Genomic DNA, 24,468 nt, shown 5'->3' on the forward strand with positions numbered 1-24,468 from the left:
CAAAGAAAGTATACGCTGAGCTCTGCTTAATTTGCCTGCTTGCTGTTACAACAGTCTCTAAATGTACTTACCTGACTGAGAAGACCTAGGTCCTTAAGAAACCGTCCCAGGGTCTCATAAAGATCAGCCAGGCAGATCATACTTTCCTCTCCCTCACAGCTTTTTTCATATTCTTTCAGAGAGTCAAAATATTCAGCTGCCATAGAGCTCTTATCTTTCCCAACCAGCTGCCAGTAACTCAGCAATTCTGCAAAATGGCCCCTGTTTTAACAAGGAAAGAAGAAGCTCATCTTATCTCTGAGACTTCTCTCTTCAGATTCATGCTAGTTTAAAAGGCCATATGCATGAATTTTCTCTTTCTGCTAAAAAGCACCACAGAGACAATTCAGGGAGACTACTAATGTACAATAGCAGTATTCATCCCTTTACTGGCCCCCATTTGTAACAGCATAGGAAGACAGATGCCTTATATGGCAACAGGGTCACCAACAGATTCACATTCTCCTCTTACTACTTTAAGTTCCTTTCATTTATATCCGTCTTTTTTTTTTATTTACATTTTAAAGGTAACAATTAGAGACTACCTCACATTTCATGTGCTTGATAAAAAATTACTTTGAAATGTTTATTCCCGTGAAAGCGGTGGCTACCTTTATACCTTTTGTAAAGGTTCTGGGATACAAAGAGATTCAAAAGACACTTGTGTAGCTTTTGCTTGTCACCCTGCTGTTGGAAGAGCCAGGGAAGTTCGTCCGCACTTCTCCAAGTCACTCGGTCTCGACTATTGAAAGAAAAGTAAACAAAATAGAAACTTTGAGAGGCCTAATACAACTTGTCATTTTGAGGTGAAAACCAGGCAAGCATACCATTGCCGTACACGTTGCCATACCATGCCAAACAAACCATACCTGTTTAAACAAACAGACTACTCTGATTTGTGCACTCCATTTTTTCCCCTCTTCATTTTAATTTCGCCTCAGAGGACCCTGGACCTCCCAGGCACCTCACAGGAAACAGCTCCTCCCTCCCCTACGGGCTAATTCGTGTCTCCTAGCAGACCCCTGTCTGGTTGTGCCTCCTTCCCTGGGCATGGTCTGGCCCACTTTGCTTTCTGCACCCACCCAACAGTGGGTGCCCTGAGGAGCAGAGAGCAGTAGCTCACGGCCAGAGTTGAGACACACTTAATTCCGGACTGTAAATGCAAATCAGTCATCAGGCTGGATGTGAACCTGCAACCTTTCAGCTGTTCTACTGGACCTCCTCTTGTGTATGCGCGTATCATCTGCCATTCAGGGAGGTCTTTCCTTTTTATTTCAAGCAACCTCAAATTTCCTAGCATTCACTAGGAGCTAAAAATGTGCATGGGGGCAGTTACCAGAAAATAATTGATGTATTATGAATTCATGCCCCATCTTACCACGCAGAAACTTTTTTGTATGCCCACCATAGTCGTCAATCTTTTCCAAGGTTAAGAAGCAATATATCAGTAATAAGCTGCTAAGCTGAAAATTATGATTTTATAGACGCTTTTTGCAATGGTAAGTTACAACACTGAGTCAAAGAAGCTATATGAAGAAAACAAAAATATCTGAGAGCCGCAAAGCCTGCAATTTAGCACGTCTTGAAGAATTCTGACCTACCTTAGCTGCATGGTAAAATAGTCTACTAGTTTTTGTCTAAAGGCAGAAATCGCATTTTCACCTTCCATATATTCTAATTTCACCATTTCCCAAGCCTAAAAGAGAACAGAATTGAGAGAAAGAAAATGCATTTCATTTGTTTATTAAGCTCTGATGATTCCCAGGGAACTGTATAAGATTTAATTATCAAACAAGTCTTGTCTTGTAGAATGAAAATCTTTCCATGCCAAAGGTAGCATAAGCAGATCATCTTGTATCAGATGAAAGCTCGAGTTATTCAGATGATTCTCCCTTCTCCTTCAGTTCTGCTTGTTTTCAAGGAACCAGTATTTTCTAAGACAGCTGGAATCAACAACTAACGGAACAGAACTCTAGTCTAAAGGTTTGAAATGCCAGGTTTTCAGCGGTGAACAATACTGACCAATGCTGATATCACATCTCTAATAGTTTTCAAGGTGATTCTAACATTAGACCAGAAGTTAAGGAAAATAGAAGAGCGCATAAAAATAGGAAGGGCTATCTAGTTAATATCAGAATTTATCTAAAAAACAGCAGAGGCTGAGGGTGTAATAAGGCGAGAACCTGTGAGCAACTGAATTTCTCGGAGAGGAAGACAGGAGAGCAAGACGAACTCTACTGAGATGTCACCGAGTCTAAAGCTAGGTGAACATAAATGGACTCAAATGCTCCCCACATTTAACTTAATACAGTCAAAACCAGAGTCTGCACAAAAGCTTTTGCACTGGTGAAGTTTCACTTGTACATGTCTAGAATTGCAAAATTTACCTGGAGGTGCTGGAATTTTAGCAAACCACAGCCGTAAGTCAGCAAACACATTCTGTGCAGGCTGTGAACGAGCGAGGCTAGCATTGCAGAAGACAGTTCAGGATAAAGTTCCATCAGTTCTGACTCACTCACACCGTTGTGACTAGCACCAATGACACACAGAACCTACAGAGAGCAGAAAAGTTACCTTACCATACTTAGCAATATTTGCAGCAGAGCTCAGTTACCCTGAAATTCCAAGAAAAATACTGTGTATCATTATGTAACTTTATATGCTAAGAACAAAACCACCTACATTAACGCTTTCCCTTTTCTGTCCTCCAAGAACAATCCTCAGTGATAATGGATTAATATTCTAACAGATAAAGCACCAAATAGGTGAGAAAAACAAACGGCTCCAGAAACTTTCCTCTAAAACACTTTGGGCAAAAATAACTGCATTATCTTAAGGTACTTCCATCTAAGTAAAGCATGCCAAAGGTCTCGTGCTGCCAGAGCTGAAACATTGCTGGAATTTGTAGTAATTGTTGAGGATCGTTTCGTAATTCAAGAAACGTTCCACACAACACAGGGATTTTCTGCAGAAACATGGAGAGGAATCACAAATCAAACAAGTGTTGTCTTGTATTCACAAGATATTGTGTGTTGATTACATTTGCCATGCTCAAATGAGCTTATCAGAAGAAGGTTCAACAGTAGTTTGATCTGGGAAACCAATTCTGATAACGGAGTTTCTTTGGTCTAGTAGACAGTTGTTATAAAGGCCATGCCCAAAAAGTAAATCTTAATGAATTTATATTAAAAACGTGGTGTACAATTTTAGCAGTTATAATAGTTAGTCATTGGGTCAGGGCACCAAAGGTAATGCTGATGCCACATCACATAATAGTGACGGGGTTCTGTTCCGTTTTTTAAGATAATATCTTAGCCGAAAGTTAAGACAGAAAGGTCATGTGTTCTGTATTCAGGAAACACATAAAAATAGATTAACACAACTGTCCCTTCTACACTAATAATCCAATAATCTCTGAATCATACATATGAACAAAGCTAAACCTACATTTACTTTTCATTTAAGAAAAATTGCATTTAAGAAAAAACTACATTTCCTGTAGAAATACTGAAGCATTCTCTGCTTACCTCCTTCAAAAGACCTCTCTCTTTATCATTCCGCAATGACTCTCGAACCGATCGCAGAACAAGCCTGTACAGTGACACTGTGTCTTGACACTGGAAACACTGTTGAAGGGTTTCATCAATATTTCCTGTACTTCCAGCACTGAGCAGATGGACAAAAAGGGCATGGTTTAACATACTCAATTTGGCTGAGCAAGATGAACTGAAACTACTGAAGAGCTCTATCTCAAAAGTCCTCTGAATTCCTACTGGGTTTAACAGATGCACAGCACCTGGCAAGATTAAACCCAAAAGAGATATTCCTGAAGCTAACTGGTGTCATGTTGCCTGATTTTTCTAAATAACCACAACATTCTTATTCCCAATAAATGTACGTTGTAGTGTTCTTTTCCTCCAGCAGGAGCACAGAACAAGAACATCACGTTGGATAAAGACAGGAATATAAAACTAGATGTTGCTGTTCCATTTAATGCATTGAGGAAGCGTGATTTCAAGAGCAATTAAGCATTCTAGAACATAAAACAAAACCCCTAAAATAATAAAAACCAGTCAATCAGACTAAATTATCGAAGTATAATCTTTTGGGAGTCTCTGTATTAAAAACGGGGCTTTCTCAACAAGACAAAGCCTAGGCTGATAATCAGCTAATGTACTTATTACGTATTCTGCTGCACAGAAGATTAATTTTCTGAACAGCAGGAATTATAGAGCCAAATATTGTGTACAGGATGTCAGACTAAACAACTACTGAGGTCCCTTTTAGACTTGAAACATAAAATGGAAACTACCTGGTACATTGGTAAACCCAACCGACCTCAATTAACCCAGAGAACAGAATAATACCAACATCCTCCAAATAACATTTAAAAGCATTAAAGCAATCAACATATACAGAAATCAGAACAACAGAAAAATAACAAAGAGCTTAAAAACAAACTATTTGCATTCACTTAGTACAGAAACTGCAGAGATCATTCATTCTCTGATCTTTCCTCGCATTTAATCCACAGTCAATGAAGGGGGAATGACTTTCCATTTTATTCTGCTATTTTTTCTTAACAAGACTCTTTCTGTTACACCAATGTATTTGAAAATGTCGGCAAAGCTACTTGGAGCCTGCTAACATAGTGATCAGCACAGTAATTTCAGGATCATGTCAACTTACCAGGCAATAGTTTTACCCAGAAGAGTGACATACAAAGCATTGCAAGTTGTAGCAGAACGACAATGCCTCTCAAGCTTCTTCTCCTATAATATTTTAAACAAAATTCTGTGGGCCAAGGTAAAATTAACCATACCAATAAAATGTTAATGATTTGACAAAAAAAAAAAAAAAAAACTGTAGATACGCTTCTATCTGCAACATCTGAAGAGTATGGTATGATAATTATTGCAAAAAAACACTGCACATTTTTCCAGGTAGCGGAGCATACAAGTGAAAGTTTCCTTCAAATTTACGATCAAAAGAGTTTCAGTCTAATCATTAGATCACTAAAGATGAAGATTATGCTATAGAACCAGGCTCCAAGGTAAAGAGAGAAAATACTTTTTTCCCAGTTAGCCAATCATTGTTACACTATTACGCGACACTAAAGCTTAACAAAAGAACATGTTTACAGCAATATGTGCAACTGTACAGTTTTTCTGTTAATAATTTATGCTGTTCCATCTGTATTTGGTGCTATGAGCCTTGAGGTAAAAAATATTCAAACTGCATGCTGCTCTGACCAGTACTGTTTAGTCAGCTAAATATAATACTGTAGCTTATTGCTACTTATAGCTACTTACTGTAGCTGTGCTTATTCCATCTTTCCATGTTTTCATTAAAAGTTATACTAGAGCGAGTTACTTTAAAAGAACTACAGCAGACATACCTGCTCTTTAGTCAATTTAACATTTGCAGAGTTACATTCTGCACTAATGAGAGATTTAACATCTTTGGAATTCAGTGGATCAAGATGAAGAGTGGGCCACAACCTTTCAGCAACAGAGAACAAAAGTACATTCAGACCTCATTAAAAAGCACAGAAAAGAAAAAAAAGACGTAGAAGTTACCGAGTTTTTTTAAAGACTGATATCAAAGCAGTAATTGAAGTTATTCCCTGCAACTAAGAAATTCTAACCCTCACAAGTCAAATTTCCATTTTTAGACTTATCCAGAATCTACATCACTGCATCTAGCATTCTTGGTGTGCATGTGACAACGTTTAATAGTCTCTTTCACGTGCTCATGTGGAAAGAGCCATCAAAATAAAACAAAAATATGGTTTCACAGTAGATGAAACCTTTCCTCATTGCCATATCAACAGAGAAGTCTCCACTACCCTCTATGGCTGCAGAACCTTATTGAATTCATTACACTTCCAGCTCTTGACAAATCTGGCCTTTCGTTCTTCAACCAGTAACTGTAATTTTAAACAGTAATTTTAATGCAGACTACCCTGAAACATCCCAGAAATATAACATACCTCCAAGCCTGTGGGCATGTTTCTACATTCACTGATACAATCACTCTTACGTTCACTGGCAGGGGATCTATCAGCCATTTCATATGCTTTTCAGCTTGCTTAAAAACAAAATTTTGGTTACTTAATACACAGGTTGTTTGAAAAAAAAGCCAGAAGTTGATAGGTTTCATTAACCGTTTAGCTCAGTGAAAGGAGTCTTCAATTTTCCAGTGTCATAAAAATTGCTCACGATCTAAATCTTCAAACAGTACTAAACTGTCTACTGGTCTGTATTAGCATGACTGAACGTTATACAAAGCAGATGGAATACTATTATTCAAAAGCTCTCTGCATAAAGACTGGGCCATTTACAGGTCTACTAGGTCAGCACACAACAATAATGCAACCAGACTGCTCAAAAATTAAAGTGTTAAGACAAATTAAAAAAAAAAACACACACAAATTTTACCTATAAAAATGAAAGACCTTTTTTAACCCATCTGCATTAATTGCAAATTATTCTCTATATGTGCTCTTCACAGAAAAGCAAACACTAATACTACTGTTACACAGATACCGCTGAGCCTATTACACTCATGAAAGTCAATCTTAGACTGGCAAATGGCAAGTATTTTGAAAACTTACCTGTATTTGGTCAATAGAATCAATAACTATAATAATGCTGCCTTGGTGACGTGCAGAAAGTTTTTCCAGCCACCGGGGGAATTCTTCCAGAAGTTTTGCTGGATCCAATGTCAAAGGCGACACTAACCAAGAATGTTGCATAAGCTGCACAATTATAAACATACATTAAAAAGTCTATCTGAAAAAACAACTAGCAGAGTTGAAGACAGACCTATGGACCCATGAGGAAAATCACTTTCTTGGGGCAATTTTTCTAGTCAAGCTCAGAGACTGCTTTCCTGCTACTACATGAAGAAAGCTGGTAAATACACAAAAAGAATGCGTAACAGAACTCATTGCATAAATTCTAGAGGGACAACTTTTACACAATGGACAAGGCATTTGGAGACTTAGAAAGGCTTAAAAGTCGGACAGGTTAAAATATGCAGACTTCTGAAACACACAAGAAAATTGCAAGGGGCACACAATTCATTTTGTTTTTCTAAAAGGTTTAATCCTGTGAGGTACTCAGTGCCATTACGCAAAGAAAAAAAGCTCAGACCCTGGCACAGAAATACTCCTCATTTATTCCCCACATATCAAACATACACTTCAAAAATAAATTAACATAGGAGAGAGACTAGTCTACGAACAATATGGTGCCAACTGGCAAATGCAGCCTCAGGTTTCCAAATGCACAGACAGAAGAGATACCACCTGCTTCTCTCCACGGCCAGATGGCAGGAAATTTTGGAAGAAGTTTATATGGTTTTACAAGCCATCAGTATTGGTCGCTGTAAGCATAACTGCTAATGCCAATCTATTAAGAAAATCTCAGAGATGCTTTTTAATTGATCTGTACTCAACATACAGGATGAGATTCCCCCCTTCTGCCATGCCTTTTGTCTAGATTACTCTTAGCTGATGCAGAAAAGCCCATAGAAATTTGTCACTTTTGACACACACACGTACTGACACTTTCTAAAGAATCAAGCTATGCAGAGTACGTAATACTACAGCATACCTTTAAAGTAAGACGTTTAATTATCAATGCAGATTCTGAACTGGTAGACATGGGCCTCCCAACAAAGTGATAAAGAATTAGAGTGTTTGGTGAATGCTTCTGTTGCAATCGAATCCTAAGGAGAGAAGTGAGGAAAAAAGCACCTAACAGACCACGTTTTTGCAAATCTATTTTCATCTCCAATAAAATTTACCAGTTTTGCCAAAGGAGGTAGAGTATGTTAGGTAGTGGTGTTCAGTATTTACCTTACATATAAATCAGGTATTTTGTAAGCTGTAATTGCATTTTTTACGTCAGTCTCCATTTTTGATCTCCCCAGAATTGGGGAGGGCCATTAACAAGTGCCCTTCCTGGCACTGAATAGTCACATCTTACCAAGCTTTTAAGAAATAATGACACTATCAATTTATTTTTATGGCAGCAAATTCTATCGCAGCCTACAAGTGACTGCAAAATGCATTTCTGGGATAAATTATTAAGTCAGATCCTTCCTTCCATTTATTTCAGCAGAAGACGCCAAAGGACCCCACTTGCGCATCAGAGGAGGACAACAGTATTGAGTCACTGAAACCATCTATTAATGCTGGGCAAAGACAGATCTGTAAGAAATGGAAACTTTTTTCTTAAATTTTATTCATGGAAAAAATATTTTGGAAACTACCATTTTGACAGAAGGAGAGATTTTCCAGAGCCTGGTCCTCCTGATACAAGCAGAGGCGGAATAGGTGCTGGTGCTGCTACTAGGTCATTCAGACGTTCAAAATACTATAAAAAAGAAACAACCATTACAAAGTATTCCATTGTTTGAGGAAGGAATATGTTGCTTGGTACGGTAAACTGCCTAATTACAAAATGCATGTGCAGATTTGCTAAGACAATGGGATAAATACTAAAATGTAACTTAACATATACAGAAATAACTTTATTAACGAAACATTAAAAATACTATATTAATTTTTTTAAAGAATGCATAAAATACCTGAACTTTTTTTAAAAATTTGATTCGGTAGGAACTTTAATGGCTAATAAACTGAGTTGGTGTTATTACAGCAAAGCAATCAGGTACTATATTCATTCAGGCTTTTTTTTCCCCCCTCTTCATGCCCCAACTACTATACTGAATTTGTTTGCCAGGACTTAGCCTTCAAACTGGTCATTTGCTTTTACGTTTTGAGGCACCAAGCACACAAACAAAAAGTTTTCTTTCACCACATGAATGCCCAAGAATCTTGTGGCACAGTTCAGGACCATAAAAACAAAACAAAACAAAAAAAGCAAGCAAACTTCATCCACTAGGGAGAAATAGTTTGTCACTGCACAAAGGAAGTGGAGGCTGGGTTAAGATGCATATATGTGGATGTTCTATTATTATTCTACTACTTTAACTGTTCTAGTATGTCGTAAAGATGGCACAATTCTCCAACCCATTGCCAATATACGAATAGCGAAGTAAAAGGAAGAGCTGTGCTAATAAAACAGCAGTGCTAATAATTTAAATATAATAATAGAGAAGCTGCATCCCTATATTACGACGTAACATCAAAGAAAGTTGAACAAATCCAGCTGTAACATTGGTCCTTGCTAAAGACCACTTTCATGGTTCTTCTTCATACACTCATTCTACCTTCCCTACATATACACCTATTCTTGACATTCCTAGTTTGAAACATTCTAAAAATCTGGTTTCAAATAATGAGGAACTGAGTTATGAAGCAACTCTCTACTTTGAATTTACCTGTGTTCTTCTCACACTTGTATGGCTGTAAGATGGGATGAAATTTTCATTATTGATCTCCAAAAAACCTAACTTAAGGTGTCAAGACAGAGCTCTCATTTCCTTCAAAAAACACATTCAGAGCCTTTTCTACAGACTTCAGAAGTCTAGAAGGACACTCTCTTTCTGCCACACAGTTATAGTGCTTTCCCCCGGTGTAGGAACAACAACTGCTTCTCCATGAATGCCGTTCAGTAACAGGCAAACTGGCATAACTCCCAGAAAACAAGTGCCATCTACATAAGACATATGGTTCCTTCTAGCCCTAAGGAATAACAGCCCCAAGGATGCTCTCAGATGCAGTTCCCCCTGCAGAACTATATCATGCTCCACAAAAGAGAGTGAGTGATGGCTTTCTCGTCATCCATATACATTTCTAATATACTTACTTTCTCAAATCCCAGCTCACATGCTGAATTAGAGGCCTGCTGGAAAGCTTCCATCTGTTCTTCTTCATCATGTGCATCCCACAACACATCACCAAAAACTTCTTCTTCAGGAGCAGTGGACTCTTCCTTATTACCTAAATCCTTGCCTTCCAGTTCTGTCATTTCACAGCTCAAAATATCCTGAGTAAAAAGGAAACTACAAGGAGAAAACTGCAACTGTAGTTCTTAAATAAAGACCCTTTCGAGATCCTTCTCAGTTCCAGCGAATATGATTGCAACTCTATTAACATCAATAGGCCCATTCCCCTTTAGGCTAGCAGTGAACATAACTGAATGGGTAATTAAATGATTCCACGTGAATACTGAACGCACAGATCTCAGGACACTGGTTTTACTCTTCTCAGAGGAAGCTACTCATCACAGAGGAGGATAAAGACTATGGAATCTCTCCTTATCCCATGACATGGAACATGATGTTAATGGAGAATTTAGAGCCCTATTTGATCCATTTCCCATGCTTTTGTCCTTAAAGCACTGCTCAGTTGGGTTTTTTTCCACTTGCAGAGCTCCTTGCTAGCCACGTATTAACGATAAAACACACGAACACCTTTGAATTACATCAAAACAGCATTTAGCAATCACACTGACAACATTTAAGATCTTAAATCAGAGTGGGAACAGAAAAAGGTGAAATGCATCGGGTACTTTACCTGTCTAATTATCTTTTCCACGCAATTATAGATTTCATATGCTCCTTCCTCCACACTTCCCATATGATCAATCATCTGAAAAAGTGAATGACAAAGCATGGAATAACTCTGAAACTAATCAGGAACAGTATGACTTCCCACAAAACCATTCTGTAACACATTCAAATTCCACTCTGTTGTACTTCTTAGGCAGGATTCATCTTGCCTAAGCATTTAAAAGTTGGGCATCTAGCCTCAGCTGTTCTCAACAGTCCTCTCTATAGAGATTAAAGGCAAGTGAGCTACGTTCAGATGAAAGGAGTCTCTCTGGAGGTACCCCTGTTTCCCTTCAGTGGCTACAGAGGGACCTTGGTTAAATACCTTTGCCTAGATGCCAACATTTAGACAGCTAAACATAGGTGAGAAACTTTAACCCTATGGCACAGGGTTTTTTTTCGGAGAAAATGCAGTGGGGTTTTTTTTTCCAGTTTATGAAAATGTCATTATCTTCATAAATTCAGCTTCACCTCTCTACTCACATAAGCAGCATCCAGAATGAGCATAACGCAATTTCTCCTAATATCTGGGGTTACTAGTACCCTGTTGATCCTAACAGGAAAGCAACCTTTCAAAAATCAGTCCTCTTTAAAATGCCATACCTTTGCTTTGTTCACGTAACACATTTGCTCAATTAACTGCTGCACCACGACTGGACTGTCTTTGCCATCTTCCATTCTGTGGTAAATCACTCGAGGCTTTTCTTCTGGATTTCTCAAGAAGGCTTCTTCACAGTCCTCCAACAAACAACTAGATTGGAAATCAGCATTCTTGTGCTATATTACACTGCTGTAGTAAATAGCTCAATCAACACAAGCTCCGAAGACAGGTTTCACTGCAAAATCTAATTCAAAAGTCATACCTTTTTACAACAAGAGCAACCAAACATTTCAGCAGAGAATTTAAGATAAACTCTGAAGCAAGGAACAGCTAAAAGAGAAATTTCTGCTCGTTGTATTAAAAAAATCAAAACCACTTATTTTGCTGCTTTTTAAATAAAAAGTTGATGTTCCTGTCACATCAGTATACAGAGCGAAAAGTAATTGTCTTGCATCAAAATAACATGGATTCACATGCGGTAAATGAGTGCCACATACATGTCCTACCATCACTTATTTGAAGGCTCTGTTCTATTTCTTGACGTTCTTAGGAAAAACCCTTTTGTATTTATTAGACGTAGGCTAAGTCTCTTAGTTTGTACTAGTTGAAATGGAGAATTATATACCTCCGATCTCAAAAGTACTTTGCATTTGTATGCATAAAGGAATAACCACCTTGATTCCATGTTATTATACACAGCAATCTATTGTTGTTCTATACAAGGCTTTATACAACTATATGACTCGGGGATGCTGACAGTGGCAGAGAGGAGCTGTTAAACATTTTTTTTTATATGAATACTAAAATTTTCCTTACAGTTTTTGTATGAGAAACTCTATAAACGAATACTGTTGGCAGGAAGCACTCTTTGAGTTCTTTTTGAGATATTTCGCGATGCGGATTTCATTCTTAAACACCTGTGGCCCACACACATAAAACCAGATTATTCGGCAACAGTTTCTCTCAGGGTTTCAGTGGCCCCTCAGCTGCTAACACATTCTTCCTACTAAGGGCATGAAAGTATGGCAGCTCTAGCCCAATTCCCTTGTGAACACAAATCAAAATCTTTTGTAGTACCTGACTGCTCTCTGAAGCACTCCACTGCTCTAACTTCTTAGCTGGTAGTATCTTAAGCTAGCATTTAGTTCTCTAGGGAAAGACGTTTTACAGACAGAAAGAGTAGATCTAGTTAATACAAGAGATCTAGTTAATACAAGACCTAGTCTAACACAAGAGCTCTACAAGAGCAGTTGTGAAATCCCCAGAGCCTGAAATCTACCCCAATGTGAAACTTAACATATACCAGTATTTACTGATTTTTACTTTCATAAAGATGTTTTGGTATAATCACTCTATGATCCTAGATATTACCTTTTCTAATCCCTTTTTTCTGTTCCTCAGCAAAAGGAAAAATACAATAGAAACAATCCTAATGGAATTTTAAAAATAGCCTTAGTTCAGTATTTTTCATTTAGGAAGTCATGTTTCTTTTAGGAAGTTAGCCAATTACTCACCGAACAAATAAAAAACATTGCATCACAATTTGTCAGAAAAATTATCATTACTTTAGCAAACAAAGCTATAGAAGGCTAGTGTAAGATACCATGCAGAACAGCCATGAAATCAGTCCAAAAAGAGCCCGAGACAGAATAAAACCAAAATAATGCAGACAGGTGTAGGGATAGATATGGAAATGAAAAACACAGAAGACATTCACCCCAGCCATCTTCAATTCCTAATATTCCAGCAACATGCAAGCAGAGAGCTGTTCTTGGTAAGCAATATATTTGCATATTACTATGAAGTCATCTTTCATGCCCTATTTTAATAGAATCTGTAGCTAGAAGAAGAAAGGAAATGTTATGAAGCTGATGCATTCTTTAACTGGCTGCAGTAGTAAATCTGAAGTTTGAAGAAGTATCATTTAGAAGTTACTAGCTTAGGAAATGCACTGAGCAAAGGACCACATACACTTTAATAAGCTATGCACTCTGCATAAATTGCCAGTTTCCCTTTTCTTTACCAGTCCAGAGAATACTTACCTTGGCAAAGTTAAATGGAGGAGCAAAATGACTAATGAACTTTTTTCAATTTCCCATTTTCTTACATCCTTAAAATGACTTTCATTTTCTGCTGGAAAATGAACAACTTGAAAGAAGTACCCCATTGTTTCACAGATTCTTTGAAGTTTTGGTGAGTAGTTCTGAAAGCAAATTCAAATGACTGTGCTTTATTACTAAATCTGTTTAACAGCAAGGATTACTAGATAAATCCCAGTTTCTTTCCTCTGTGCAGTTCCTTCCCCTTAGGTCCTTGACAATACGACCTCTAACTTCACTGAAATCAGAATACAGTTAACTAAGGCTTTTGTGGAATATTGGAGGAGTTTTTGAATAAGTTTCAGAGTGGAAACAAAACTCAGCAAATCAGCTAACGTAAGTTTGTGAGGTTCTCACCCTAATGAAGATGTCCACTTCTGGCTGAGTCTCATCAGTACTAATAATAAAACATCTTACAGTGTTACTCCATAGAGAGTGGGAAAACAGAGGAGTAACCTGTAACAAACTGGCAACAGCAGCATCCCAGTCATCTGCAAACAAAAAAATAGAGTCAGTTATCTTGAGATCTGATTACACTATGCAAGAGATAATGTCCCCTGTTAACATTATGAATACTCAGTTTTACTTAAAATAGTAGTATGACTTTTACTCAACTATTTTTGATTTAATTTTAAAATGTTCAATTTAAAGGACTCATATAATTTCATAAAACCATGTAATTTGACAATGTGGCAAAACATAATAGTGTTAAATACATTCATAGTATCACTACAATGATATCTCCTTTAAAATAGGATTGATGAAATGTATCCACAAAATCAAGTTGATAGTTGTAAAACAAAAAAAAAATATGCAGGAATAATAAAATCACCCATAATCAAACAATTTTTCCAGCTCTACGTGTATTTCAGTTAAACTATACTAATAAATGCCAGTGAAACAATATGGAAAGTTCTGCTTGAGATAAAGTCCCTTGCTTTCCATATTCGTACCATATGCCTATTCACTATAGTGAAATAACAAATTTTAAAACCTTCTCCTGTTACTCAATTTGTAGTTGGACAGTCCTTCAAGCCAGGGATACATTTGCCCTTGCAGTACCACCTGGCATGATGACAGGATAGTATATGAAGCTGGAGCCATCACAGAGCAGACCCGCTCCTTCCACTTTGCAGGCAGACACTTCTGTATCAGAGCCTGAGGGACTGAACAAAAAAAGGGAAGAACTGCCTGCAAAGCCAACAACAGGCAAAGGACAGGTTCTAGAGGTTCCACCAGCAGCGGGAGAAAGCAGAGCGCCAGACAACAATTTGCAAGAGGCCACGTGGGAAACGCAGTTATCGAACAAGAACTATTGATGCCAACAGTGTAATACCTGAATTGTTAGATTTAATTATTAATTTCCCACATCAATTCACATAATAACGCATACATCCTGATCTCGTGGTCAGATTTCCAAAAACTGCTCCCTAAGCAGAGTTAAAAACTGCAACTCCAATGAAAAAACAGGGAAATAGTTTATGCTAATGCCTACCTAACATTCATACTGAGGTAGAGAATTTGAATAAAGAAGGAAAAAATGAATGTCAATAAACATGGAAAGCAAGATAAATCTTTCCTGATCGATATGAATAAAACGGTATTTGGTTTATTCACAGTGAAGTACTACTCACTGCTGTTTGCTAAAATCAGTGCTGCACATACCATAGTCACCAAATACATAAACACAACCTGGCACGTACAGCAACATATTCCTTTTATTTCTACAAAGAAGCAATCAAAAAAAATTCTTTAATGAAATAGTCTAAGAATGGACAGAAAAAAATCCTTGTGTTAAAAAGTATTTATTGAAAACAAAATATACACAACATACACAACACACTATGCCAGCAAAACAAATCACCATTACTTACCTCTGTTTATATTTGCAAACGGCCCCTCAACGTCTATAGAGCTGTGAGCGAATTCAGGTCCTCTGAAAGACTGCTGAAGTTGCATCATACTACCCATGGATGGCTCACTTCCCAAAGCTCCTCCATTCCAGTATTCAGATTGCGCCCCCGTCGCTAAGAAATGAAAAACAAACAAACAAAAATCTTCACTGTCAATAAACAAGGTAAAATACCAGTCCTAAAACCTCTAGCTGAAATCTGCTCTGATCATCATTTTTCCTCCTTCAGCAGATTCACTCACACCTTTGTGTGCTGTAGTTCTCTACACGGGCACTTGCCCAAAGCCACTGAGAAGCCATGTTGCTAAAGGAAGAGGTAAAGAGAATTTGTTATTTCATGGATTGCTCTCATCTGTTGGGTTGAAATGCTGACTTGGATCACATAAAGGAAACAGTTCACAGTATTGTTGCAGTCATTTGTGCACATTACAAAATGGTCAACTTTTGTTCAGGAAAGTTCTGCAATTGAAACAGCATGAAGTGGTTGTAGGTCAGAATGGAAGTAAATTTTCTGTGCTTTGTGAAAGAGCTTTCACAGTACCTCTCTGCCAGATGCTTAGATTGCAGCTCTGCCAACCGATACGTAACCTTCAAGGCACTAAATAAAACTTTTATGCAGAAAATAAGGAAATTAAGAAAGACTTAGAAAAAGGAAGGGAAGTAAAAATTCAAAAATGAATTTAACAAAAAAGAAGACAGAAAAAGTATACAAAAGAAAACAAGATGATCTGTACCGCTGCCGTTTATCAAATGCGGAACTATGCACAGAGCCAATCACTGCACTATAGAATATTTCTGGTTTTAAAGGTTGCCAATTTGTACTTGTGAAAGACATGATTACTGACATATTGCACCAGAAAGGGTTACTGCGGAAACCCTGCATTCAAGTGCGGTTGCATCACCTTTGCTTTGCTTATTCAGATAACTAAGAGTGGCAGGCCTTCATGGTGTTAAGGTGTTAACTGTCTGCTACCATCATCGCTGTATTTTGAATCAGACGCAAAGCCAGAGAGGACTGATCACGTACCTATCTGAATCCTTCCCATGTTATGTTACCGCTCATGGCATATGCAAGGTTTTGCCCTGTATGTCATTAAGTTTGCTAGGGCTTCCCTTTCAAAAAAGTATTTGATTAAATGATTCTTTTGGTGAGTCCATGTTTGTTAAATATCTAACTCCGCTATTTTGAAGAGTTAGGCGGCTGAGCCTGGAATACTTCTTCATCCATAGACAGTAAGTCGATTTAAGACACCTTCTAGTTTCAACTGGGCACTTCTGGATCTTTTGGAACATAATCTCTGAGTTCCACAATTAGCAAATGCAGAACACAGAAGAGAACATAAAACTCAGAACTGTTCATGAAACAACTTCAAGAAAGTTTCAAGTCCTCATGTCTAGACAATGCTCCATTTTCTTCATTGATCCATGAATATGACCAGAAATTTAGGGTCCGCACACTATAATCTATAGTTGCAAAGTCAGCTTCCTTCATCCTTCAGAAATATTTTATGTTGCTTTTAAGTCCAGATTAATAAACCTTTTATCAAAAGAATATAAGTATTTGTCTTATGTTTTATTATTCATAGACTTCAGTCACATTTCAACATAAAATGCAGAGGACGGAATTCTCACCTGTAACATCTGTACAATTGTCATCAGAATCAGAGTCTTCGGGATCAAACACCTGGATTCCTTGGGCCTGCAGCCTCTGAAGTTTTGCTTCTAGCTCTCGTTTGGCCCTCAGTAAGTCCTGAATCTCATTTTCTTTAGTTTCCCTAAAAATCTACGAGCAGGAAAAAAATAGTTTTGAAGTACAAACCATAAATCTTTTGAATCCAGTATCATTTCCTGGATTCATATTATCCACCTTCATTTGCAAATAAAAGTTTTTAGCGTTATTTTAGCAGGGAAAGGCTTGAATATGCACACAAAAAGCCATCAGGAGCTTAAAAACTAGTTGGAAAACAGTTATAAATTATCTATTTTTTTATTTTACTCTTTTAAACCTTAGTGTATCATTCTGAAAGGTTAAGAGTCTGCATTAATATGAAAAACTCATTAAAAATGGTAAGTAATTTTCTTGATCTGTAAACATTTAGTGTTTTTTAAAATGGCTACAACTTTTCAAAGGTTCCCTTTTATTTTTGCATGTGTTTTCACATTTACATAGAATCTTGCATTTATTTTTGATTGCTGTGGTCATTTAAATTTTCTAAAATAAAAAGTGATCAAGCATCTCCAGCTGACCTGTTGGTACAATATTACCATCACAGGGAGAGAAAAGCATGAAAATAGATTTACATACAAATGGTTGAACTAGAATTCTTCAAGTCTGATTTCTTGAAGAAGGTCAAAATCAATTCTCTTTTTATATATCTACCAGACATTAACACCTGTTACACTTAAGGATATCACTAACCTTGAAATCACTGCAAAAAGTGGGCCTACTGCCTTATTTTGGGTGGGAAAAGTAGTCTGCAGCAAGGCAAAAGCCGAAGCGTTACCATGGCCTTTCAAGTCATCCTAAAGCTAAAAGCCTTTACACATTTCCTTAGTTGGCTCTCTTATTTTAGCAGCCAAAAGAGATGCACCACACACAATTTCCTCTCAGGTAAGCTAACAGTGTTAAACGTTACAATGCTAAATACACAATTTACTCAGAAATAATTAAGGTCTGTGTTTAAATGTATACATTCCTTCAACACGTAACAGTCGAGCAGCCTGTTTTCTCGTTCCTCTGAGGTATAAAAGCTGCAAGGACTAGCATTAGAATGACACGGGGATTTAGTTTCAGATTCATCACTGCATATTCTCTTTTTAATATATATAAAAGTTATCTTCCATTCCATCTAAATTTTGTCCTTGTTAGGCAGAAAAAGTGGGTAGGATTATCTTGAAGGAAATCATCTGCTACAGCTATGATACTGCAACTTTTTTAAGAAGGAGAAGTCCTCATAAAAGCTGCTGGAGAAGAGCTCATTGGGCGAACGGGACCGAGTGACACCTTGACCTTTTTTTGGCCGTTTCCCCAGAGAAAGAAGAGTCAAGCCATACCTTGAACTGCCTTTTGACTTTGTCTCGATCGTGTTCAAACGTAGCAGCTCTCTCCATGGCTTGGTATTTGGCCTCCAACGCGCTTTCCTTCTCTCTGAGTATTTTCTGGTACGTTTTCTGAAGCGCCTGAAAAGATTCGACAGGCCGGTTAGTCAGCGAGGAAATAACGGCTGCCGAGCAGGCTTTAGACGACGTTTTCAGCGGTGCCGGTCTAAACGCGGCACCGTTATCCCAGCGCCCTTGCCCGCGCCCTCCCTCCGGCGACCTCGCGCCGACGCGCCGATGCCCGCCACCTCCTCGACGTGCTGGTTTCCTCGGGGAAAGGACCAGCCGCCCGTCGCCTCGGGGCCACAGCCTTCCCGGGAGGCGGTGGGAAGCCCTTCGCGGCCTAGGCCGCCAAGGCATCGCGTCAGGGCGGCCGCCCGCGTCCTCCCGCCCGGCCACGGCCACCTGCAGCTCCGCGCGTAGCCGCTTGTTCTCCCGGTCCAGCTTGGCCTCCTTCTTCACCATGGAGGCCACCTCGTTGTTCTTGCTGACGCGGAAGATCTCGTACTCCTTCTTGAGGCGCTCGTACTCGGCCGCCCCCTCCAGCTCCTGCACCGAGGCCGTCGACTTGAAGCTGGCGCCCAGCAGGCCGCCGGGCCGCCCGGCTCCGACCCGCCGCAGCGAGCTGCGCAGCAGCCGCGCCTTGGGCTTCACCTCCACCGGGATCTCGCAGGCCTCGCCGCCGCCGCCGCCGTACGTGTCCTCGATCACCTCGCCCACGCCGCCCGCCGGGCTCACCAGCGACGACGCCGTCCCCATGGCGGCGGCGGCGGCGGCGGCGGCTCCCCCCACACGGGGCAGGGCGCGGGAAGGCGGGGAGGAGGGGGGGGGTCTCCCCGACCCGACCCGGCCTGGCCGAGCCGCGGGACCCTCCCCGCCCAGGAGCCGGAGGCCGAGGGCAGGCCGGGAGGAAGCCGCCGCCGCCGCCGCTCCGCCCCGGCCCCGGCAGGGCCCGGCCCGCGGGGGGAGGGCGAGCGCGGGGCGGGCGGCGGCGGCAGGAGGGTCCCGCAGGGAGGGGGCGACGGCGTGGAGGGCTGGATCTCTCTCTGGGGGAGGGCGGGAAAAAAAATTGGGTTTTAGGTTTTAATTTAAAAATGAATAAATAAATGAAGCTGACCTGAAAAGTAACGCCGGGGATTTTGGGGGGCAGCAAACAGTTTTCCTAAGCAAGAGGCAGAGGCGCTGAAGCGGAGGGCTCGGAGGGGCAGGTTACCACAGAGGTTTGGGAGGGGGATGTTTGGCCAGGGCAAGGAGGGGAGCAGGGGAGCGGGGGCACCCCGAGCCCCCCGTGCCTGCTCTCCTGAAACCCTGTCCCGATTCCTTTCCAGGGTACGCCGCCTGGCCGGGCCGCCGGCTGCCCTGCAGCTGGGCCGAGCAGCGCGCTTCTCTCCGGACGTAACATGCCAGGTTCTCCTCCGCCAAGTGACGCACAGGTCGGGCCCCGGCTCAGTTTTTGCAGAGCGGAGACGCTGCGTGGGATTATCCCCTCCGCCCCCTAAAATAGCGATGTTTCAGACCCGTTAGCACACTCTAAAGGAGAAAAATCCAGAGCTGCTGGTCCTTGCTTCACCAAGAGGTGCGTGCCGGGTAATGGTGCTGTGTCTCACGCCTGAGTTCAGGGCTCGTGCTTGCTTGTTCTTGCTCTGCTTCCACAACTCTCTCAGCTTTTGAATTAGCTATTTAAGGATTTTCCCTTTTTGCAGTAAGGCAGTCATGTATTTAGCTGCCCCTTAAATTGTCCTTGGGATCCTGCATACTTGTAACAGCTTTTAAGGAAGTACATTCCCTCGCTCCTGAGATTTGAATTTTGTATGCTGAAGGCACAGTTATGCACCGTTTCCTGCTGTCTGCCTCTTCAAAAGCCTTGTCTGGTTCCTTCACCTGTCCTGGGAATTTTAGAAAAATAGATCCCCGAGACTCACGACAGTGTCGGTTCGTTCCCAAATCTCAGAACCTGTTTTACTGTCAACAAGAAACATAAAAGTAACATAACGTAGTTATTTTAAAGCAGATTTAGCCTAACATATGTGCCTGATGTGTTAGCCCTGACCAATCTTAAGAGGAGAAAAAAAGATATGAAGTCTGGCAGAGGTATCTTTCCTGGGTCTCAAAATCTGTTGGAGGGGAAAGTTACTTACTCTTGTATACAATGAAAAAAGGAATTTTTTCTTTTCTTGAGTGAAACTCTGGGTTTGGGGAACATGCGCTGTTTGCCATTGACATGACATTACCCAAACTTTCTCCCTACATTTTCATGGGGAAAAATAATTCTTTGTCTGTATTTCATTTATGGTTTACATTAGTCATCTATTTCAGTTAAATCCTGTTTCAGTGAAAAAGGCAGATATGAAATATGAGGCAATTGTGGGAAGACCAAGGATGCTAGTATGTCTTCCCTAATATTGATGTTAATGTGGCCGGTACAGCACTAGCAGATTCGGCAGGTGGACTTAGAATTCTGCAACTAAACAAGACTCCAGGGTTTCTATGTTTGCATGTTGGTATCAGGCTGTTCCTCTACTTTCCTGCTGTGTGAGCTCTGGGACTAATTAAAAATGTGTTCATGCTTGTATTTGAACTGAATTCTTCTCATGTTCTGAGTTCATGAAAGTTAAAGTCACCAGGCTCTAAGCCTAGAATAAAAAGTGTAAAAGCTCCTGGATTCTTTCCAATAATCCACTTGACAGTAACAAATATATTGGAAGAACTGTAGAAGCTGTTTCTGTATTGTTGACTCTGGATGCTTTGCAGGAATTTTATGGGGAGGAGAGACTGTATTACACTGCTTCTCTGTTGTTTCATGGATTGGTTTTCCTAATGTTTAGAGATTCAAATAGCTTGCTTCAACACCTAATTTGTAAACTAACAGAGATTGGCTTAAATCACCCAGTAGTACAATTCGGAAGGACACCCAACTGTTCATATCTGTTTACAGCTGTTGGAAATAATGCCTGAGAAAATCTGAGGACAAGCAGTCTTAACTTTCAGAAATAAATTGATCCTGAAAATTGATAAATGGAGAAAATATCAGATCAAGTTCTGCAAAAATGGCCTTGCCGTCTTGCATTATTTTTTAAGCTTCAACAGGAGCAGGCCAGCCCGTAGTCCTTTGAGGACATTGGTGCTGGGTGAATTGTGTCATGAAGTTCTCCATCACTCAGCGCAGACATTTGGAGTACTTGAGCAGCTTTATGTTTAACATTCCTATCATTTGTCTAATATACAAGGGTTATTAGGACATTTCATGTGTGAGATCTCTTTATCAAATGAGAACCTGTAGTTTGTAAAGCTCCTTCATGACTGGTACTCTAAAGGAACAAGACTGCTTTTTTGTCACCGAAACAACATAATCAGAAATACAGTAGATTTGTTGGCTCTCTGACAACTTTACTCTGCTACCTGCCCCTTCAGGGTCCATGAAAATCCACACTCCTGATCTGCCATGAAGCAACTACTCTGCCAGAATTCCCCTCCTACTGAGATGATTTCTTTTGCGTAACTTAGAAGCCCGTGGACCTTTGTTCTTGATCTCACTATGTTTCTATGGCATAGGCAATTTTGTGTGAACATTGTTAAAACTTTATTTGCTCTTAAATACACATCTGCTGGGCTAAAGTTTAAAAATGTCTACACGATATCTGTAGGAATAATGCTTTTGTCTTTAATATATCTGCTGTATTACTACATGCTTTGTTGTTGAATTTTCTTAATCTTGACTTTATTTCATTTTAGGAACTGTTGTTGAATGTTAGGAAACAAAATCTATGGATCTGTGGATCTGTCCCTTAGAGATAACTACAGCTGCAAGAACTGCACTTCTGAAAGCAGGTTGGTTTCAGGGTCTTTTGAATCTGATCTGCCCTGTGCAGCATCTTTAATTAATTTAAAAATGAAAGTACCTATATAGTTCTGATGGAAACAAAGTTGCTTTATTTTTTACATACGTTATTACATTCAGCTCCGAGTTAGCAAATGTATCTTTTACAAAATAATATATCCAGTGTGTTATTACCCATGTATTTCTGTAAAATTTAGCGTATAAAGTCAGGATATAGCAAGATAAGAGGAATTTGATTTTGAGATTATAGGTTGCCACGGACTGACTACGCATTAGAAACAGGAGTTTTACTGTGAGTAGAATAAATATTGAAAATGGTGTGAAAACAGAAGATGCTTGAAAGTGAAAGGCAGCTAAATAAACTCTTACCCACCATCCTTTTTTTTTAAGTCAGACTTTGGAGTAACTTTTAAGATTATATACCACAGGCATAGGCAAAGTATTTAGAAGCCCTTCAGAAATCCTATTAAATTGTTTGTGCCTGCACTGAATCAAGTTAACCATTTTTTATGCTCTCATTCATTATTCAAAAACATCTGTGTCCACCGCAACACGATTAAGAGAGCTCTGTTGGGGACATGTTGTAAGAAGATGTAGCACGGTAATTTTTAAAAGATTAGTTTTATCCTGGAGTATATGTGGTTCTACCTCCCTCTTTTTAGTGATGATGAAGACCCTGTTCTGAAAGGTTACCTGCTATTGGGCTATTCTTCACTAACTGGTCGGCTTTTCCCGGTGCTCTAGCCTGTGCAGTAAGTGCAAGCCTGGATAAGCCAAATGGCTTATCTACTCAGTCAGCTTCTTACTTTTTTATAGCGTGAGGCCTGACGTAAAACACAGCCAAATCAGGGGGAATCTTTGAATGGAGATGACCATATTTTGAATCTAGCGTTCTTGTCATTCCAAAAAAGTCTGAACCTGCCAGATCTTAAGCTCTGAGCATGATAGTTATTTTGTTGTCTCTGCCCTATTGTGGCACTTGCTTTTCATTCACCTGCATGAAGAGCATCTGCCTCTGTCGTGCTCCGAGACCCGCGTGCTAAGCAGCAGCTGATCAGCAGTTCCACGGTTCACCAACCATTGTAACCGGAGAATGGGGTCCTGGGGAAAAAAAGAGGCAGTGGTAGTGTATGCATCTGAGGAAATGTCTCCTAGAAGGTGAGGAGGTAGATATCTTCCCCTTTTCTATGTGCCCAAACATGGTTGGGGATATATCCATCATACAGCTGACTTGCACCTTCGCACAATCCCTCTGTGATCCGACATAAAATTGCATACCTGAGGTTCTAGTAATTTGAGGTGCTGTAAGTGGGTCTAGGAGACAGACTATCTCAGAAACTGATCATAGTTCATCGTTAGATCAGCAAGTTAGAAGCTTACGTTTATAAGCAGAACTTTGTCATAATCTTCAGCTTTGTAACAGAAGACTGTACAATTGAAGTCTGAAGAAATGTGCTGAAAATCCTGTCTAAAGTCTTAAGACTTAATGTATTTTTACAGGCACTAATGCATCTGATTTGTCTTCTAAGCTGAAAATAAAACAATATACAGGTGGTTAATTGTAAATTACCTAACAAATTCTACCATGGAGCATAGCTCCAAGTTCAAATAGCTATTGAACTTACTACATTTCACTCAGTAACTTTATTATAGTCCACTAAGCTGAGATCAGCAGCTTCTTTCAAGAATTCATTTCTTGAGAGGCTTGAAAATTACCTGCAGAGCTGATGCAAATCATAATGAAGGAGAGGACATGTACTTCTAAAAGCTCCCATAATTCTGAATGTCATAGCCCTTCACCACTAGAGGACAGCAAGACCTCAGGAAAACCGAGTTGTGAGACTAGGTAGAAGAAAAATAAGGAAGTTGCTTGCAGAGTTAAGAAAGTGTTATTTCAGAAGTAGCATGCTTGTAGCTATGATCAAGCTTCTTAGAGCATTCAGACAGTTTTGGAAGTTGTTTGGAGTCGAAGTACAGAGCAGAGGGGTAGATAAATGGGGATAAGTTTTTAGTTTATCTAAAGTTTTATTGTGGTGTACGTATCAGCCATAGATAACATTATTTGAAAAGCACAGTACTCGCTAGTTCTGAGAGCCAAATACTGCTTCATTCAATTCACTGATAGTTTTGCACTGCTTTCAGTGAGAAGAAGGCTTTGCTTTGTAATCTTAACACCAGGTGTTCTGATTTTCACGGGAAGAAGTCAAATGGCCTTATGGAGGAAGGATTTTACAGTTCATAGTTCAGAATGGAAAAAATAATCTGAAACCACTGGAAAGACAAGTTCTGCCTCCACACAGAACCATAACCATACTTAACCGTACTTATGTTTACCAGCTTGTAATGCAAGCGC

The 24,468-nt window shown here is 39.7% G+C and overlaps 1 protein-coding gene and 1 long non-coding RNA gene across 5 annotated transcripts in view; one reads left to right on the forward strand and one right to left on the reverse strand.

Annotated features, from left to right (window-relative positions):
• The window catches only part of NPHP3 (nephrocystin 3), a 28,689-nt gene extending 9,529 nt beyond the window's left edge, over positions 1-19,160 (reverse strand). Inside the window, exons 1-20 of the mRNA XM_068935611.1 lie at positions 18,683-19,160; positions 18,233-18,358; positions 16,811-16,961; positions 15,141-15,293; positions 13,624-13,757; positions 13,210-13,370; positions 11,170-11,317; positions 10,532-10,606; positions 9,822-10,001; positions 8,320-8,423; positions 7,659-7,773; positions 6,656-6,799; positions 6,032-6,129; positions 5,438-5,540; positions 4,729-4,811; positions 3,567-3,705; positions 2,427-2,591; positions 1,641-1,735; positions 659-781; positions 72-261 (exon numbers count right to left, since the gene is read on the reverse strand). Coding sequence (XP_068791712.1) covers positions 72-261; positions 659-781; positions 1,641-1,735; positions 2,427-2,591; positions 3,567-3,705; positions 4,729-4,811; positions 5,438-5,540; positions 6,032-6,129; positions 6,656-6,799; positions 7,659-7,773; positions 8,320-8,423; positions 9,822-10,001; positions 10,532-10,606; positions 11,170-11,317; positions 13,210-13,370; positions 13,624-13,757; positions 15,141-15,293; positions 16,811-16,961; positions 18,233-18,358; positions 18,683-19,036 — 2,841 coding nt within the window. The 5' untranslated portion in view covers positions 19,037-19,160. The remainder of the gene's footprint in view (positions 1-71; positions 262-658; positions 782-1,640; positions 1,736-2,426; positions 2,592-3,566; positions 3,706-4,728; positions 4,812-5,437; positions 5,541-6,031; positions 6,130-6,655; positions 6,800-7,658; positions 7,774-8,319; positions 8,424-9,821; positions 10,002-10,531; positions 10,607-11,169; positions 11,318-13,209; positions 13,371-13,623; positions 13,758-15,140; positions 15,294-16,810; positions 16,962-18,232; positions 18,359-18,682) is intronic.
• LOC104152494 (uncharacterized) overlaps positions 19,160-24,468 on the forward strand; it is a 67,305-nt gene continuing 61,996 nt past the window's right edge. Inside the window, exons 1-3 of one of the 4 annotated variants that reach the window (XR_011139728.1) lie at positions 19,160-19,222; positions 19,606-19,853; positions 22,010-22,105. This is a non-coding gene — a long non-coding RNA (uncharacterized lncRNA). Of the gene's footprint in view, positions 19,223-19,264; positions 19,486-19,605; positions 19,854-22,009; positions 22,106-24,468 lie in introns of those variants that run through there. The other 3 variants (XR_011139726.1, XR_011139729.1, XR_011139727.1) reach the window with 3 other exon arrangements.

This window comes from Struthio camelus, chromosome 2 (genome assembly GCF_040807025.1).
Source record: "Struthio camelus isolate bStrCam1 chromosome 2, bStrCam1.hap1, whole genome shotgun sequence".
Lineage (NCBI taxonomy): Eukaryota > Metazoa > Chordata > Aves > Struthioniformes > Struthionidae > Struthio > Struthio camelus.